Source organism: Lissotriton vulgaris, chromosome 9, assembly GCF_964263255.1.
Source record: "Lissotriton vulgaris chromosome 9, aLisVul1.2, whole genome shotgun sequence".
In the NCBI taxonomy this organism is placed as follows: domain Eukaryota; kingdom Metazoa; phylum Chordata; class Amphibia; order Caudata; family Salamandridae; genus Lissotriton; species Lissotriton vulgaris.
The window spans coordinates 557,023,870-557,043,341 of record NC_141697.1 but is presented as its reverse complement, the minus strand read 5'-3'; the positions used below and the strand labels follow the sequence as shown (position 1 = coordinate 557,043,341).

At 45.5% G+C, this 19,472-nt stretch overlaps 1 protein-coding gene across 2 annotated transcripts in view; it reads left to right on the top strand.

Annotated features, from left to right (window-relative positions):
* The window catches only part of LOC147691776 (zinc finger translocation-associated protein-like), a 156,034-nt gene extending 141,810 nt beyond the window's left edge, over positions 1-14,224 (top strand). For both annotated transcript variants that reach the window (XM_086938070.1, XM_086938071.1), the window contains exon 6: positions 13,046-14,224. In XM_086938070.1, coding sequence (XP_086794196.1) covers positions 13,046-13,572 — 527 coding nt within the window. In that variant the 3' untranslated portion in view covers positions 13,573-14,224. The remainder of the gene's footprint in view (positions 1-13,045) is intronic.
* The last annotated feature ends 5,248 nt before the right edge of the window (positions 14,225-19,472 follow it).

The following is a 19,472-nucleotide window of genomic DNA, read 5'->3' as shown; positions in this document are numbered from 1 at the left end:
CGAGTCAGCCTGTCGGTACCGACAAGCAAAAGGTCCTTAAACCCAAACTAACTCCGGCACCGAGGCAACCCTCGGTACCAAAACCTGTCGAGCTGAAAACAAGCTCAGCACCAAAAACAGTTCCCAAGACTATCGAACCGAAGCCAACTCCGGTACCGAAACAAGTCGACCTGAAGTCCACTTCGGCACCGAAAAGTTGTCGACCCGATCGTGCTCTGAACAAATAATTCCGTATCAGAAAACATCCGATCCGAACAAGAGACACGACATCAAGAAAGATTCTGACCACAAGTCTTCAGAACCAAAACCAAAATCTGCTCCAAAGACTGTAATAGACACTGCAAGACCTTCTAAGCAACTCGGCCCCAAACAAGACAAGTCAGTGCCGAAAAACGATAGTTCCACAGAAGAGCTTTTCCACCAAGATCCAAAACAAAAGACTTCTTATTCATCCAGAAACTGGACATAAAATTACAGTGCCTGAAAAAAGGAAGCTGGGCCCTCCCAAAGTACCTCCAGTTCCTCTCAAGAAACATGCTCAAACTTCTCCCATAAGAAATCCTTCACCACTGTCAGAGCTACCTCTAGACATTTCCCCTGCACACTCACCATCCACCACACACAGCCATGCGCCAGCAGAGGATGATGAGGATGATTATTCGGAAGGGGTAGAAAATGAGCAACCCATACATGACATAGATGGCCCAGACAATATTCCTGGCCCATCAGATGATCCCTGGGAAGATTATAACGCTCCAGATGCCCCAGATCTGCCACAAGATTACGCATACCCTTCTAGGCCATCTCCTCCAGATGACACTAAAGGGTTTACGCAACTCATTCATAGGGCAGCCACCTTTCATGGGGTAGATTTACATACTGATCCAGTAGAGGAAGACTTCCTTATGGATACATTACTACCATCACATAAAACCACAACCACATTACCAATGCTTAAGGGAGTGGTAAAACACGCACCAGAGGTATTCAAAGACCCCGTCAGAGCCAGAGTAATGAATCCCAGATTAGAAAAGTATAAAGCAGCTCCAACTGACCCAGCATACATCAAAGGCCTGTTGCCATTAGACTCATTAGTAGTCTCAAACGCTAGGAAAAGAGCTAACTCGCAGACAACAGGGGATGCTCCACCCCATGATAAGGAGTCCAAACTTTTAGATGCTTCAGGAAAACGCACCATCTCACAAGCAGCCAATGTCTGGAGAATTGCTAACACTCAAGCCCTGTTAGCAAGATATGATCAAGCTCATTATGATGAACTAGAAACACGTATGCAACATTTGCCAGACCAATATAAGGCCAGGGCTTCTGATTTAATACAAAAAGGCAAGGTCATTACCAATACCTCAATCCGTTGTACTTTAGATACTGCTGACACAGCCTCTAGAGCAATAAATACAGGCAGACTTTTATGTAGACATGCCTGGTTGCGCATCTCTGGGATCAAACCAGAGGTAAAGACCAGTATCCTTAATCAACCTTTTGACCAGCTACACCTTTTTGGTCCTACAGTTGATAATGCACTGGAGAAAATGAAAAAGGATACCGACACAGCAAAATCCGTGGGAGCCTTACAAACGCAAACTCCCCGAGCGTCCTTTCGTCGCTCCTCTTACAGGGGCGCCTCCAAAGGTTTTCAAACAGACAACGCCTCCTCATCTTACAAGGCGCTCACCCAATCCTCGCCCAAGAGAGGGTATTACAGAGGAGGATATAGAGGTAACAACACTAAAGGTAGAGGCAGTGGTAACCACAACCGCAATGCCTCCACTCCTAAGCAGTGACTGCCCTCCCCCCAGACCATTCCACTCCTGTCGGGGGAAGATTACAACAGTACCTACCTATCTGGAACTCTGTCACCACAGACAGGTGGGTGAGACAAATAGTTCAGTCAGGTTATTGCCTGGAGATCACTTCCACCCCTCCAACAATATCACCCAGACAGAGTCCCATGTCACAGGAGCATCTCACACTCCTAAAACAAGAGGTTGCCTTTCTACTGCAAAAGAATGCAATAGAACCAGTCCCAGTGCACCATCAAAACACAGGAATTTGCTCCCTGTATTTTTTTATCCCCAAAAAGGACGGCTCTCTCAGACCTATACTAGACCTGAGACCCCTAAATCTTTACATACAGTCGGACCACTTCCATATGGTCACATTACAGCAAGTCCTTCCTCTGTTAAAACAAGGCAATTTCCTTGCCACCCTAGATTTCAAGGATGCCTACTTCAACATTCCCATCCACCGAGCTCACAAAAAGTACCTTCGGTTTGCACTGGACGGTCAACCTTACCAGTTCAAGGTACTCCCTTTCGGAATAACTACAGCACCAGTGTCTAGCAGTAGTAGCAGCACACTTGAAAAGTGACAACATTCATGTCATCCCATACATAGATGACTGGCTAATAAAATCCAAGTCATACCACCAGTGCATGCAGCACATGCATCAGACCATCTGCCTGCTACACAAGCTTGGCATCACAGTAAATAAAAAGAAGTCACATCTACAACTATCCCTGTCTTAACAGTACCTGGGTGCCACAATAGATACCTCCAAAGCAATTGCATCCCCCAATCCAGCAAGGATACAAAGTATGCAAGCTCTTATACAAAAATTTCAGCCGCAACACTCCCTACCAGCTCGAGTGTTCAGGCAATTAATTGGAATGATTGCATCTTCATAGTGCCACACACAAGGCTCCAAATGCGCCCCCTGCAAGAGTGCTTGGCAAGCCAATGGAACCAGGCTCAACAACAACTAACAGATCTGGTGGTGGTAGATGACCGGACACATCGCTCTCTGCAGTGATGGAACACCAAAAACCTTTCAAAAGGACGGCCGTTCATAGAGCCAGTTCCACAGGTGGTGCTAACCACAGACGCATCTCTCGCAGGCCAGGGAGCGCATTTGGAAGAGCACACAGTACAGGGCACATGGACACTACAACAAAGGCTACTCCACATAAACCATCTGGAGTTGCTAGCCATTTTTTCAGCTCTAAAGTCATTTCAACATTACCTATCAGGCAAGGCTGTATTAGTCCATACCGGCAATATGACAACTATGTACTACATCCAAAAACAGGGTGGAACACACTCCTTACAGCTCTCCCAGCTGGCGCAGAGCATATGGAGGTGGGCCATTCCTCAAAAAATCTTTCAGTTAGCAGAGCATCTACCAGGAGTTCACAATCAAGTTGCGTATCTGTTAAGTTGTCAAAGACAACAGATACACAAGTGGGAACTTCATCCTCAAAATCTTCAACCTTTCTTTCACAAGTGGGGCCAACCGGAAATAGATCTGTTCGCCACACACCTCAACTCCAGATGCCTAAGCTTCGCCGCCAGGTATCCACACCCATTGTCCAAAGGCAATGCGATATGGATGAGTTGGTCAGACAGATTTGCGTACGCTTTTCCGCCTCTCTCACTCATTCCGTTAGTGGCGTGCAAGCTACAGCCACACTCCCTCACATTGATTCTCATTGCACCAACGTGGGCAAAACAACCGTGGTACACCACACTACTAGAGCTCTCAGTAGTACCACATCAAAAATTAAAACTCTCTCCACACTTACTGAAACAGAACCATGGAGAGATCATGCATCCGGACCCCATCAGCTCAACCTAGCGATTTGGCTCCTGAGGTCTTAGAATTTGGATACCTCAATTTTCCGCCTGATTGCATGAATGTTATAAAAGAAGCTAGACGTCCCACCACTAGAGCATGCTATGCAGCCAAGTGGAAAATGTTTGTGGTGTATTGCACAAATAACAACATTAACCCACTAGATGTTTCTATCCAAAACATCATATGTTCCCTACTCCATCTACAAAGATGTAGTTTAGCATACTCCTCAATCAGTTACATCTTGCTGCTCTAGCAGCTTACCTTCAAAACAGACAACATCTGTCATTATTCAGAATACCTGCCATCAAAGCATTTATGGAAGGACTCAAAAGAATAGGGTACCACCCTCCCCTGTATGGAATCTAAATATTGTTCTCTCTAGACTTATGGGTTCTACATTTGAACCCTTGCATAAGTGTGAATTACAGTTTCTTTCATGGAAAGTTGATTTTTAAATTGCTATTACCTCACTCAGAAGAGTAAGTGAGATCCAGGCATTAACAATTGAAGAACCACTCTTACAACTCAATCACAACAAAGTGGTTCTAAAAATAAACCCCAAATCTCTTCCAAAAGTCATTTCACCGTTCCACCTCAATCTATTGAGTTGCCAGTATTATTCTCTCAACCACAGACGGTTGCTGAAAGAGCTCTCCATACATTAGATGTCAAAAGAGCTCTCCTCTACTACATTGATAGGACAAAATAATTTCGTAAAACAAAACAATTGTTTGTGTCCTTTTCTCCTCCACATAAAGGTAATCCCATTTCAAAAGCTGGTATTGCAAGGTGGATTGTCAAATGCATTCAAATTTGTTACCAAAAAGAAAAACGCACTCTATCCATTCCCCCTAGGGCTCATGCTACCCGTAAACTAGGGGCATCTATGGCATTTTTAGGAAAACATTCCCTTAGATGATATCTGCAAAGCAGCTACATGGTCTACACCGCACACATTCACAAAACACTACTGTGTGGATGTGCAAGCAAAACAACAAGCTAGTGTGGGCCAGGCTGTACTCAAAACATTATTTCAAACTACTGCAACAGATACTGGTGGTCGCCGCTAAGGGAGAGAACTGCTATGCAATCAATGCACTAGTGTGTGATCTGCAGCCCATATGCCTCGAACGGAAAATGCTACTTACCAGTATGCATCTGTTCTTGGCATGTAGTGCTTCAGTCTCGCACATGCCCACCCGTCTCCCCTGCTACCTATATCTGTTCCAGTAATATCTTAATTAGATACAATAAACATGGACATCTTTTTCTGTACTCCTACAACTCCATTTCCCCAACGGCGAAAAACAAACTGAAGATGGAGTCGATGCCCATGCGCACTACAAGAGGAGTCATCTACCAAACAAAGACTCTTCCAAGATAACAACAAAGTGTAATCATCCAGGCCTACCACCAAATGACGATCTATGCACTTGTGTGTGACTCTGCAGCCCTGCATGCCAAGAACAGATGCATACTGGTAAGTAGCATTTTCCTCTTGCTTTATTCCAGAGTTCGTAAGCAAAACAACGTTTTTGCTGAAGTTAGTTAAAAAAATGCAAAATTCGAGTGTGTATCTAGTGTAAGAAAAAATGTATATATCTGACGAAGAGCCTTGCTGCTTTGAGACCTTTTGATACACATGGTCAAAGCATCATCTGGACAGATGCCAGTAGTGTGGATTTGGGTGCTGTGGTAATGCAATACTGCGATGGTGAAGAAGACTCTTGAGAGATGCAGAACTATCATTTCCCACCATTGTGAGGGAAGCATTGGTATGTTGGTCGGGTGTGAATCTCTTTTAAAATTTGTATGGGGTACTGAGTTTTTTATTCAGACGGACCATAGTCCCCTTGTGGACATTTTCACTAACAAGGGAAATAACCAAGCTCCTTCCAAGATTCTGCGAAGGGTTTTGTAAATGGAGTATTGTTATAAGATGGAATCTGTTCTAGGCAAGAAAAACATTGTGACTGATTGTGTGTATCAGTTATCAGAGAAAGGGCTTGAAGAATGCTTGGATGGGGCAGAGGAGTGGCATGTGGCAAATGTAAGCGTGATCACTGTAGGGTATATATCACATGATGAATGGGTTCAAGCTGAAAAGGAAGATAAGGTGGTGGGGGCCTGGCCTGCCGACCATGGCAGCACCAGTGTAATCATTGAGCTCTGACAGGCGACGGCCACCATGAGGCAATTTCTCCTGACATAGCCTGGCCGGGCAGACAGCAGATCTTTGTCCAGGTGGTGGCAGGTGTGCCCTATTCAGGACATGGCACCAGGGCCACTAAATTGGGGGTAAAGGCAGGTGAGCAACACTCCTCCAGCGTGAGCCCTGCATTTAACATGGCGCCCTGAAAGAGCTGGGTGCGGCCGGGAAACTAATCGGACGGAGGCGCGCTCCCGGTGCCGCATTACAAACAGTGAGAGAAGGCTGCGGCAGATGGCGATCTATTCATAAATGTACCACTCTGCAGCCCTCTATGCCAAGAACAGATGCATACTGGTAAGTAGCATATTCCATATGTTGCATACTAATGAGGCACTACAGTGAGGCCCAGGAGGCCCTGGGGAATAGCACCGCATAGCCACAGCTCCTGAAAAGGAGCTGCAGGACTGGAGGGAGTTCCTCTGAGTGGGTTCTTCTTTGGTGTGGTGTGAGTCATATATGGACCCCGGACCGCCCTGACTCTTGAAAGGCAATAACTTCTGGTTATACCCCCTAACGATGAAGAAGGTGAGCTGTGGGGGGTGGATTACTAGCGCAAAAAAGGCCTTGGAACAGGCCCTGACATCTGCATTGCTGATCGTCCTGAGGGGAAACTAGTATGGATGAGGGGTGCTCATGCCCGGGGAGCAGTGGTAGCAGGGTCCATGTGCTTTGAAGCCCAAGGTTCAAACCACAGCCCAAAGGTGGCGGCCCTGTTAATTTCTCCCCCACAAAAAGCGACAAAGTTCCCTGGGTCTTGGCCTACGTGGCTACTGGAGTGAACGATTTCTGGACAGGTGGGAGCCTCTCTGCCCCTTTGGTGGGGAAGTAGAAACACACCATGGTGCGAAATAAACTTGTGCAACCACCTGAGGAGGCGGAAGCATCTAGAACACTGAGGGCGTTGGCGCAATAATACCACCAGCAGGGATGAAAGGACTGGAATCCCACACTCCAATTATCCTAGCAGCTATTAAGGACACTAAAGAGGTGTTAGAGACAGTAGCCCATGATGTGAACCTTCTCAGGTACGATCATAAGAAAGTGGTAGACAGAGTGGTGGAAACAGAATCTACACTGGACCAGGCTTAGCCCACGGTGTTAGATCATGGGTATCATGTCTCACAGTTTAAAAAAGAATTTGCCCTGCTACTGGGGAAAATTGACGATGCAGAGGGCCGGGCCAGAGAAACAATGTCAAAGTGGTGTCTCCTGGTTGGGGCGGGGGGGCCATTGTTGGAACTGTACTTAGAGGACTGGTTTGCTGCTGGGGCTCTTGCGGTGAAGCCCTCTAAATGGTTCAGGGTAGAGAGGGTGAAAGTGGTGCCGGGCCTCCTGCCACAGCCAGGAGTTCCCCCTAGGTGGTGGCATGACTATTAAATTACAGGGATGCTCTTCTATACAGGGCGGTATGCATGAGCCTTGGGAACTGGAGGGGGCCTCTGTCACACTTTATCTGGATTATACCACAGTGGTGCAGAAACTGAGAGAGATGTTCCTAGCAGTTAAGCGGCACCTGAGGACCCTGGTTAGTCAATTTGCGTTGTTACCCTGCAAGACTCTGGGTCAGGCTAGACGGTGAAACGTACGTCTTCTCAACCCCAGCTTAAGTCTGCCGCTGGCTGGAGCCTCAAGGATGTCTGCCTCTGTCGAGAGACCATGGAGATCACCCAGGGCAGAATGGAGTGAAGAGGCGCCATAAGCTGCGGACGAGATTGTCCCAGAGACTATTCAAGGATCAGACTGAGACCGAAAGGGCAAGAATAGGGGAGGCCTTACAACGACAAACCACCATGCACAGAGGCACAAGATGGGATGTTCTCCGGGATGAGGGGGAAGACCTAGACGAGGACAGATCTGAATCTGAGGCCTCTGGATGAGATACACCGCCATCTGTGGTGATGCCAATGACCTCGGGGATATAATATGACCACCTCCAAAAACGGATTGATTGAGTGGGGGGCCTGCCTTCCTCCTGCCTGCATTCGCTAGGTAGCCAGGGAGGAAATGTCCAGCTTTGGAGATATTCTTTAGAAGCCTCACGGTCCATGCTGTGGCACCACAGACTCTGGACCTTTGTCGAATGACAAAGATTAATACAAGTTTTGGGGATGGGGGGGGGGGGGGGGGGGTGGAGTGCCAACGACCTATCATGAGTTTAGGGGGTGGCCATTTACAAGACTGGAACACAGGAAAGTAGGGTAGGGCGGGAGTTGGGGTAGTCTGTTATGCTTTGTAAAGGTTAAATAGTTTTGCTGGGGAGGTCACCGAGCTCACACAGACATTCATGAACATGAGATGGTATACTGCGCTCACTATGGGAATGAATGACTTTACTTTATTGACATGGAATGTTAACAGTAACTAAAGCGCTCACAAAATATTCCCCATATGTGGTGTTTTTACAAGAAACGTTAAGTAGATTAGGGACCCAGAGATGGATCAGACTTATTTTAGATCAGTACAGCCATCCCACGGGAGGGAACTGTGGAACTTTATCAGAGCCCTAGATATGGAGGATGTCTGGCTCTCCCTGCATGAACGGGAGAAGAGATTTTCCTATTATTCAGGTGCGCATGATGTGCACTCCTGCATAGTTTGTGAATTTACGCCTGTCCTGGCTATATCTAGATTTACAGAGGCTACCTTCCGAGCAAGGGGGATATCAGGCCACTCCCACTGGAAGAGAAAATACATGCCCTACGACCGAGCAGGAGGAGTGAATGGCGTTTGGTGGCTTTGCGGCTGTCCTCACCGACTGCTGTAAAGAGACTTCCAGAGATAACAGAACAGTACTTCCTAGTAAATACAAATACAGTTAGCAATACAGCCACCCTTTTGGATGCCTATAAGGCTACTGTACGGGGGGAAATCACCTCTGGAGAGGTTGTGGGTAAACAGAAGCTGGAGCATGAAGGCTTGGAACTAGAGATAGAGATACAGCTCCTGTAAGTCAGACAAACACATACCTCAGGACTTGAGTGAAATCAGATATTTCTAAGGAAAAGGGAAGAATATTGACTGGTGGTGATTAATAAGGTTAAACAGAATAGTCTGGCCCTACAAAGGCGACTGTATGAGGTGGCATATAAGACAGGCAAATTCTAGGCATGGCTTGCAACTGGAGACGCTGATAGATCACATATCACTGAGTTTATAGATCCAACGGGAGAGAGAATATGAGGTAGCGACAGCATAGCGGAGGCCGTTGCAGTATCTTTTAGTAGGTTCTGTGAGATAGAGCACAAGAGAGAGAGGGAGGAGCTGAGTAAATTTGTTAGGGACTGCCCCTGCAGATGCCTGGACGGGGCATTAGGGGGAGGAGAGGCTGGTACTCTTGCAAATACAATCTGGGAAGGCGCCAGAGCCGAATGGCCTCCCTATAGAGTTCTTGCACCGCATATCAACAAAACTGGTACCCCACCACACTCCACAAGACTTGCATCGAATCATATGAGCTGAGCAAACTCCCACGAGATTTGAGAATGGCAACAGTGATGCCGGTTCTAAAACAGGGAGGCCCCCGGATACATGAAACTCCTATATCTCTATGAAATGTAGATGCGAAAATCCTAGCTAAGACATTAGCAAATAGACTGAGGAGAGTGATCCCAGATATGATACACCCAGATCAGACTTGGTTTATGCCCCACAGATTCACCTGACTTAATCTCAGGAAATTGCAAAACAATTTGGTTATGGCTGAAAAAGTGGGCGCTCCGCTGGCTGTTGTCTCTCTTGACATCCACAAGGCATTTGATTTGGTGCAATGGCCCTACATGTTTGCAGTCCTGGAAAAAAATGGATTTGGGCCAAAGTTTCTGGCCTGGATCCTACTGCTCTACATGGAGCCTAAAGCGCAACTAAAAGTGAACAAGGTCCTCTCATTGGCGTACCAGATTGAGAAAGGAATGCAACAAGGTTGCCCTCTGTCACCAAGGCATTTAGCGCTGGCCCTCAAATCTTTTAGCGGAATTGGTAAGGGTAGATACGCGGATCGATGATTGGAGATGGGACCCTCCCCGGGAGGATTGTTTCTCACTGAATGCAGATGATGTGCTACCATTTATTGCCAAATGGAAATGGTATGTGAAATATTTTAGATATTTGGGTAACGTTTCGGACTGCGAATGAACTGGGGGGAAATCCTGATTTTCATGATGGCCATGTGGAGGGCAGAGGACTTCCTCCCGGAATTGAACGGGTATGGTTTAAATATCTGGGAATCTGTATGTCTTCTCTGGCAGAGGACTGGAGGGAAATCCCCCCTCAGTGCCGAACCAGGTAGTGGGCATAAGCTTCATAGTAAGATGGGAGGGTGGGGGCGCCTCACCCCCAAGACTCCATTGTGGATAGGCACACAACTGAGAGTACTATCATGCAATGAGGGCTTCTGTAACCTGGATATAATAGGTCTAAGCACGTTGGTGCCGTTTACACATCTTTAAAAACAAAAAGAGATGTTGCACTCCCACATCTTTAAGTGCCTCCAAGTAAGGCACGCACTACAAGCTAGAATTGTGTCAGATAAAGAGGTAACTGAGGCCTCCTGGCTAGAGAATAGGTTACTAGAGGGGCCAATGCTAACGAAAGTAATATCTCTCACCTACCAAACTCTGATGAGGAATACACAAAGAGACCTTAACTCATGAGGGTACGAAGGCAGAGAGATGTTGGAGACATGGAGGATGAAGACTGAGGGGAGGCGTTGCAATACCATAGACAAGCAGTGATTAAAGCCTGATTCAGTTAAAAATACTGCATAGGGTCTATTATACCAGAGTTTTACTATATTAAATAGGGAAGGCACTGGATGAGAACTGTCTGAGGGAGTGTGCACAGTAGAAGACATTTGTACATACACTCTGGGAGTGCACAAAACTAGGTGGGAGGGTGTGATCCTAAGATTGGAGGGTGCTACTGATGTTCAGATTACCCCAAAGGACTCCCTGGTACTCAAGAAATTGATTGCTGTGTGCTTGGAGTAACAAGTCGCAGAGAATGGATGCCCAATGGAAGAAAATCGGTTTAGACATTTCAAGACCGTATAGTGTGTTGGGATCTTGTCCCAAATATGCCATGGGAGTTGTTGATTATCATTCAAGGTGGTTGACTCTTAAGTTTACCGACCAAGTGACCTCGTACGATGTAATCAAGTTTATAAAGGAGCTGTGGGAAAGAGAGGGAAGAACGATTTTACAGACAAAAGTGCAGTTTGTCTCGCAGGTTATGAAGGATGTTTTTAAGTGTGAATGGGGTTGAACAGATAGATCATCTGTTTACTATCCCCAGAGCAATGCTCTTGTTGAGAGGTGGAGCAGGACTCTTAAGGAAGGGTTGCAGTTGGCTTTCTGTTGAGGCAGTCAGTGGAGGAGTATAGTAAGCATGTTTGTGTGGGTGTATCCAACAACATCTAGCAGTGTTAGTGGGAATATACCTTTTGTGGTCATGAGAGGAAGGAAGTCTAGAGTGGTTTCATCTAAGGTGATAGAAAGGAAAAATACAGGTGATAATGTCTTAAAAGATTATTTCTTAAATCCGTCGGTGCACTCTTACTTCTTCTGTCTTTTTAATCATTTCATCTTGTTTAGTTTTTTGTGCAATCACTTCCAAGTGTTTTGTCTGCAAACACTTTTTTATATGATACTCTCTAGAGAGGGTGGGAGGATTCCACCCTTGGTGGTTGTGTGCACATGTATACTTAGACGTGTTGGTCTTTTCACATTTGTCTTCTTTTCAATAAATTCAATTCACTCTTTGTTATGTTTCAAGGAATCTTATTTATTTCATAGTTCCATTTGTTACTTTTTCAGTTTCATGTTATTCTTTGCGTTTCAAAAAACTTTATTGTTCCACATATACCCTGTGCATTTCGGGTCGTATGTGACCCTTCCTCAGGGGTGATGGTGGAGAACAAAGTTTCCTCCGTATTCGGCTTTTCGTATGTCCTTGAAACATAACAAAGAGAGTAATGTCTTAAAAGAGCCACAAGGAACTTGCTTAGAGAAGAAACTTGTTTTGCTGCGTGTACGAAAGGGACTGAAGGGTAACAAAGGGTTGTTGTAAGTTTTCAAAACAACTTCTAGTGAGGAAATTGAATCCCTACACGGTGTTTTTGAGTGATGGGAATGTGTGGAATCATTCAAAAGTGGTGAAATTACCCACATGTCTCTTAACAGTTGTGAAGAATGGTTGCAACAATAAGTTGGATGACACCAGTATTCTTGTATCTTTGGGTCCACATTAAGAGTACCAGATTGGTTCCTAGGTTGCTAAATTATGTGGTGGATTATTAGGAAGAAGATGTTATCAGCTGTGATTTCACTAGTGCTATTAACTTATTGTTGATTGTATGTTTTATAGATAGATACATTTTTTCCTTAAGAAAGAAGTGTTAAACTTATTTCTTGTTAAGGCAATGCTGATCCAACATTCTCAAACGGGTGTTGATTCAGCATTCTCATTATTTTGGAATTTTGTGATTTGTATTGAGACTGTTAGTCCGATGGCTGTCAGGGTCGCTTTTGGATCCCATGAGCTTAATAAACCCTAATAAATATGTCCTTTTAGGAGTACCCCCCGTGCATGGGTGTTATGTCTGTACCCCCCATATTTAACAATACTGGGGACTCTGTTAACCAAGAGGTGCAGAATTAACAGGGAACGAGAGGAACCCTGCAAATTCACCGAGCATTGTGGAGATGCCAGGGGAATTTGCAATTCCGAATCTGATTTCCAGCACTCATTTCTTATTTTACTCTGCAATATGCTCCCGAATTTTCCATGGGAAACATGATTGGCCCTTGGTAACCATCTGGATTTACGGGCCTCTCGTAATGAGACCCTTATTGGAAAGCACATATTTTCATAGTCAATACGAAAAACTAAGGATACAGCAGGGGCGAGCTGCATAAGTGGAATCTCTGGTTAAGTTGTGGCAGAACAAAATAGAAATAGTAAAAAAGGTTTTGGAAAAAAAGATTAAAAAGAAACCGTGATTCTATCTGACATTGTTGAAATGTGTTGCTTAAAGTTAATGCCTACCAAGATGATTGAAAATGTCTTGATAAACGGTCTTGTGATGCAGATTTGGTGAATCTCCTCTAATACTGCACATAACAGATGTAATGTATACATGCAGTCAGTCTCTGGTTGTAAATCGACCTTCTTTTTCTGTTCCACAGATGATTTGGGTGAGCAGTTACCAAAGAGTAAGGAGCTACCACCCAGTGGCGAATTGCCAACTAGTGAGCACGACACAAAGAAGAAGAACATAAAAAGACTAACACTTGCACAGATCGTTCCCAAGGTTGTAGAGCAGCCTACGGCAGAAGCCTGCAACACAACGTCCTTCAAGAATCAACAGCGCTACTACCAGGTACGCTGGCGGACAGAGTACATGATGGACTATGACTGTCGGCGGAAAGGACTGATCTGCATGGTGTGCGGGGGAACCTTGGCGACACTGAAAGTTAGTACAATTAAGCGTCACATTGTGCAGGTCCACCCCTACTCGGTGGAGTTCAACCCAGAAGAAAGGCAGCGCATTGTGGACGCCTACAGTGAAATGGCAGGGCAATACATCCACTCTGGGGAATGCTTCAAGCAGTCACAGCTTGATCCCGGCCAGCCCCACCCACCGCACCCTGCCTGCGGCAGTGTTGGCAACACACCCTTGACTACAGACCCAGACGATGTGATTGTGATCTAGAATCCTGGCACAGTTGATTTTTATTATTACGATTTCCAGAAGATGCATTCCCACCATTTGGTGACCTTTTTAATTGTGAAAGATGATTAATTGTAATGAAAGGGATTGGTTTGTGGTCTCCATCATGACTTACAGCAGCACAAAATTGTTCTACGTCGGAGAGAATTGTTAAGTGACAAACTCATCCATTTCTGAAGAACTAGAAATGGAGCCAAACCAAAATTTAAGTTTCAAGAAGATGCTGCAGTCTGAACACAAGGGAGATTTGCTAGCAGAATAGAGCCTGAGGCCCATCTTGACTTGATATTTACATGTTATGCAATTAAATTGCAGATTTGTGTTTATTTATTTATTGTTTTAATTACTGTCACCCAGAATCTAAATCTGTAATCTCATGATTTAGGTTCGGTTAAGACATCTGTTTTAAAGCCAGTGTGTCAGGTGACCTTTGGCATGGTAGAACTATGAGTTGACCTGCTCACTTACAATGTTCTCCTTTGTGTTGTCTAATGTTGTACAGAACCCCTGCCACAGGGTAATGAAATTACTCCACTCTTTTGACTGTCAAAGACTTGTGAAAGTGTGCTATAATCAGAGCGGTCCTAGACCACACGAAAGAAAACCAGAAATAAATTACTTATTTGGGAACACATGACGTTGGCTCATTTGCTGTGTCTGCCTTTACCCGTAGGTCAAAATCTGGAATGGCAAAACCAAGACTGTCACCACGAGCCTTCTTAAATGAATGATTGTCTAAAACATATTGCAGTTGTCTAAAACATATTGCAGTAAATAGGATTAACTAACCTCTCTTTCTTGCATTTTAACAGTTGACACACCAGTCTAGGCAAGTAATACTGTTTTTTAAATTGCTTCAGCCTATCTCACTGTTGCTAGGATGAGGCGAGGAACTGGAACATCTCTTCCATACCTGCGAACACGACCATTACTTTCCTTCCACCTCCAAGCTTTAAAAGTCCATTACCTTTCCTTGAGAGGACTGGATATTTGAGCATATCCTGTTTCATTATTTTCCGGCACACTCTGGTTTGGCTCCTAATCTCGGCTTCTAGTACTAGGAAGCTAAGTGATGCAGTGTGTGAATCCTAACCACCCCACAACCGTTTTGCTTCATCATTGACTGTTTTATTTATGTCTTTAAATAGGCTTTTTGTCAGTTCTTCGTCATTTAATTGGCTTTTCCTCAGAATGTTTTGTGGTGGTGAAGCTATTCAGCTGAAAAGATCCAGTACATTTTGAGCTACCTCACCAAGAGGTCTGTTGTTCCTGTACAGTTTGTTCTAAAACTCTAGAAACAGCCCTTGGGCCACAAGCAAGTCAGTATCTGCACACCTACTAGGAGCAACCTAAAGGTGATATACATGCCTATTACTGAACATGCATGTCTTTAGAGGTTTTTCTAAGTTTTGAAAGGGCTTTCTTGTCTTCAACACACTTGGGTGGTCCTCTGTGGTTCCCAGAGATGTGTAGTCCTCCGTTTTGTGCGTCTTTGATCCCGATCAACCCAGTAAGCATACCAAATGGTTCCCATCACCACTGGTCCCGATCCCGCCTCTGCCACTGGATCCAGGTTCATCCCCATTGCATAACACCCCCAGTGTCGTTGACAGTGAACAGACGATATATGCATCTCCAGGAAGACAATCTAAAGTTAGCTGTTACAGTTCCTTATGCCTCAGTTAACACAAATAAAATAGATACCAAGCACAGACTAGTTAAACAGATTGTTCAACCACATACCACATTTTTTTCCTTCTGGCTTTAGCCCAGATTAGTAGGAAAAGCCCAGCAAACTGGACTAAGATACTGAGTTCATCCCAGTAAATTCATAGCTCTAGCTGTATTAGCACACCCATGCTTAGCACAACAGTATTTTACCCATACATCTCATTTTATGATCTGCATAAAAGCTAGTGAATGAGCTTATTGTAAAAGAAATTGAACCCTTATAGGAGACTGTGAGGAGTCTTTAAAGAGGAATGTGTTTTTTTGAGGAGGCCATTTTCAATATTTTGCTGCCTTTACCTTTCAGCTGGTTAACCAAGTAATTTCCTTTAAGTACTTGACTATCAGGCTAGCCAAGCAAAGAAGTAGTGTAGTCATATAAAAAGTGGTGGTGGTTATTACTAGTTGTCATCATGTCGGGGATGACTCCTGACAACCATGCACATAGACTTGCTCCAAAATGCTCTGTTCTTTATGCGGGTCTTCAAACTTCTCAATGATGCTTTTTTTGCTGTTGCAATTGAGTCGATCCACATTGTTGCTGGTCGTAGTCATGCGCATTTTCCTTTGACCTTTTCGATCATTGCAGGCTTTTTCATGGAATTTGGTGTTCGCATTATGTGTCCAAAGTATGAGCCTTAGTCCAGTCATCTGTGCTTGTAGTGAAAGTTCTGGCTTGATTTGAACAAAGATGCAGCTGTTTGTTTTCCTGTCTGTCCATCGTAGTCTAAGAAATCTCCTCCAGCACCACATTTCAAAAGCTTCAATGCTTCCCCATCCTGCTTTTTATTGTCCAATTTTCGCTTCAGTACTTTGTCAATAGGAATACTATTTTCGAGGCATATGGGCTGCAGACCACACACTATTGCATTAGATCACCATCTGGTGGTGGGCCCGGATGATTACACTTTGTTGTTGTCTTGGAAGAGTCATCGTCTGTTGGATGACTCCTCCCTTAGGTCGTAGTGCGCATGGGCATCAACTCCATCCTCAGATTGTTTTTTTCCCGCCATCGGGCTCGGATGTGTTCATCGTTCGGTCCCGTTACCGATCTCTTTTGGAATCCATAAATCAATCATAATACCATCGGCATCGTCGTCGACAGTGATTCCGGTTACCAGTGTCGAAGAGAGGCTTCACTTCTCGATTCCAGCGTTCGTTGGGGCCGTGGGGCCCTACTGCGCCATTGGGCCTTTGGCTCATGAGGTTTGCAATCTGTGCTTATCTCCAGAGCAGGAGAGTCGAGACTGTGAGGCCTGCGCTTCCTTCCGGTCCAAGAAAACCATCAGGGACCGTCGAGCTCGAAGAGTAATGGCGCAGTCATCTTCATCGACACCAGACCTCATCATAGACAAGGCTCCGATTCAAGTAGACGGTGAAGAACAGCAGCATGAAGACATCGCTTCCGAAGCAGAGGACTCTGCTTCTGGGGCCGAAGATCAATCCGAAGATGAAGCTCTTCCAGCTGGTCAACAGGTCGTGAGTACAGACGTCGACCCTGTTCACCCCACCTTACAGGGATAGACTTCGGTTCCACCTCCACCTTCGGGTCCAGGTGCACACTGACCAAAACCTTCCGACGCCCCACCTTCTGGCTCGGCAGTGAAGAATATAAAAAAGCCTCCAGTCGACTCGGGCTCAAGTCAGTCTGTCGGTCCTGAAAAGCAGAAGGTCCTTAAGCCAAAATTAACACCGGCACCAAAGCATCCTTCGGTACCGAAAGTGGTCGAACCGAAAGCAAGGTTTGAGGCATATGAGCTGCAGATACTACACTTAGCATTAGATCGCCACCTGGTGTTGGGCTCGGATGATTGCATGTTGTTGTCGTCTTGGAAGAAGTCTTTTGTAGTCACGAGGTAGGTGACTCCTCCCTTGGACGATAGTGCGCATGGGCATCGGCTCCCTCCTTAGATTGTTTTTTTCCGCCACTGGGTTCGGGTGAACTTTTTCTGCTCCGGCTAGAAATAGACTTTTCAAGCACTTCGAATTGCAAAAAACGTATTAAAACTTCACCAAACTACCTTCGATTCGACTTACATCGTTTTCGACTCAATCAGCTCGATTCCAGTCGTCGACGCGGGCCGTTGGACCTATCCACGCCGTGAGGCCTACACCTCATGGAAAGGACGCCATTCAAGAGATGCCCTGAGTGTGGAGCACAGTTTCCACACAGTGACCACCACGAGGTCTGCAATCTGTGCTTATCGCCAGACCACGACGAATCCAGCTGTACAGCCTGTGTGTCCTTTCGATGCAAGAAAACCATCCGAGATCGGAGGGCCGGTCGACACGACATGCAGAGTTCAGCTCCGGAACCGGTGGATATCTTAGACGAGGAGGTTCCGCTCGTTCCCGAAGAAGATTCTGATGATCTCCAAATAGTATCAGAGGCAGACGACTCCATACCATCGGGTCAGCGCGTGAGTACTACTGCCCCTGCACCACACACAGCACCCAGATCGAAGGCAAAGGTCAACACTCCGCCTACGGGGCCCAGCCATGACCGAAAAACCACTTTGAAAGTCCCCCCTTCGAGCCCGGCTCCGAAGAAAGTAATTAAGCCTTCCGGTAGCTCTGTACCGAGCAAGCCGTACGTGCCGATCCCACCAGCTCCCTCGGCACCAAAACTGAAAAGTCTCGGCTCCAAAACCGTTGACTTCTAAAGACAAAGGTATGAAGCCAGCGTCCAACGCTTTGAAGCCGACGAGACCAGCTTCCACTCCGAAGCCATCGTCTTCGGTACCGAAACCGACCAGGCCTGATTCCGATGCGCCCAAGCCCTCGAAACAGCCTATAACACCGAAAACAACATAGTCTGTGCCGAAAACTACGCCAAAGGACATTGTAACACCTCCTAAGGCTAAAGACAGACCGCAACCACGTCCGGAACCGAAAACATCGGCGCCGACTAAGGTTCCACAAGGGTAAGACCTTTTTCAACCAGATCCTCTACAAAAGAAGATCTACATTGACCCAAAGACAGGTCATGTATCCACTACACCACACAAGAAGAGGAAGGCAGATACAACACCCACACCTGTAGTACCTGCCAAGAAGAAGGACTCTGCCACATCTCCTATGCACCCTTCTTCTCCTATACTTCCTTCTCCTTCATCCCCTGTTCCTCTTAACAATTCACCACAGGTTTCTCCTCCACATTCTCCTCTTCTGTCTTCACACTCACCTCAAAATGATGATGAGTATAGTTTAGGGAGAGGTATGGACCCAGATGAGCCTTTCCCATACCCTCTAGATGATACAGACTGGGAGTACCCAAACTCACAGGATGTGCCAGATATCCCTGACCCACAGTCATATCCATCAAAACCTTCTCCCCCAGAAGATAACCTTGGTTTTGGTCACCTGCTGAATAGAGCTGCCATTTACCATGGAGTCACTATGCATTCTGATGAGGCAGAGGAAGATTTTCTGTTAGACACATTTGAACAATCGCAAAGGTCTGTTCTAATTCTTCCCATGATTAAAGGGGTCATCAAACATGCTCCAGAGATATTTAAAGACCCTGTACGTACTAGGATCCTAAACCCTAGAATTGTGAAAAAATATAGGCCTGCACCTGCAGATCCAGCATACATTAAGGGACAACTACCATTAGATTCACTAGTTGTGTCAAATGCTAGGAAAAGGGCAAACTCACAAACGTCAGGTGAGGCACCCCCACCTGACAAAGAATCCAAAGTAATAGATGCTTCAGGCAAAAGAATAGTTGCGCAAGCTACCAACATATGGCGTATAGCTAACACACAAGCCCTCTTTCAAGATATGATAGGGCTCATTACGATCAGTTAGAGAAACTACTAAAACATCTACCTGACCAATATAAAGAGCAGGCAACAGACCTTATACAAGAAGGCACGCTAATTTCTAATGCCTCGATCAAATGCGCACTAGATGTGGCAGACACTGCATCTAGAGCTGTAAACACTAGTGTCCTACTTAGAAGGCATGCGTGGCTACGCATTTCAGGGTTTAAACAGGAAGTGCAAACTACCATTTTAAATCAACCTTTTAATCACAATCAACTGTTTGGACCAGAGGTAGACACAGCACTTGAAAAGATGAAGAAGGATACAGATACTGCCAAATCTATGGGAGCTTTACAGTCCACACAAACTAAAAGTTCCTTTCGGCGT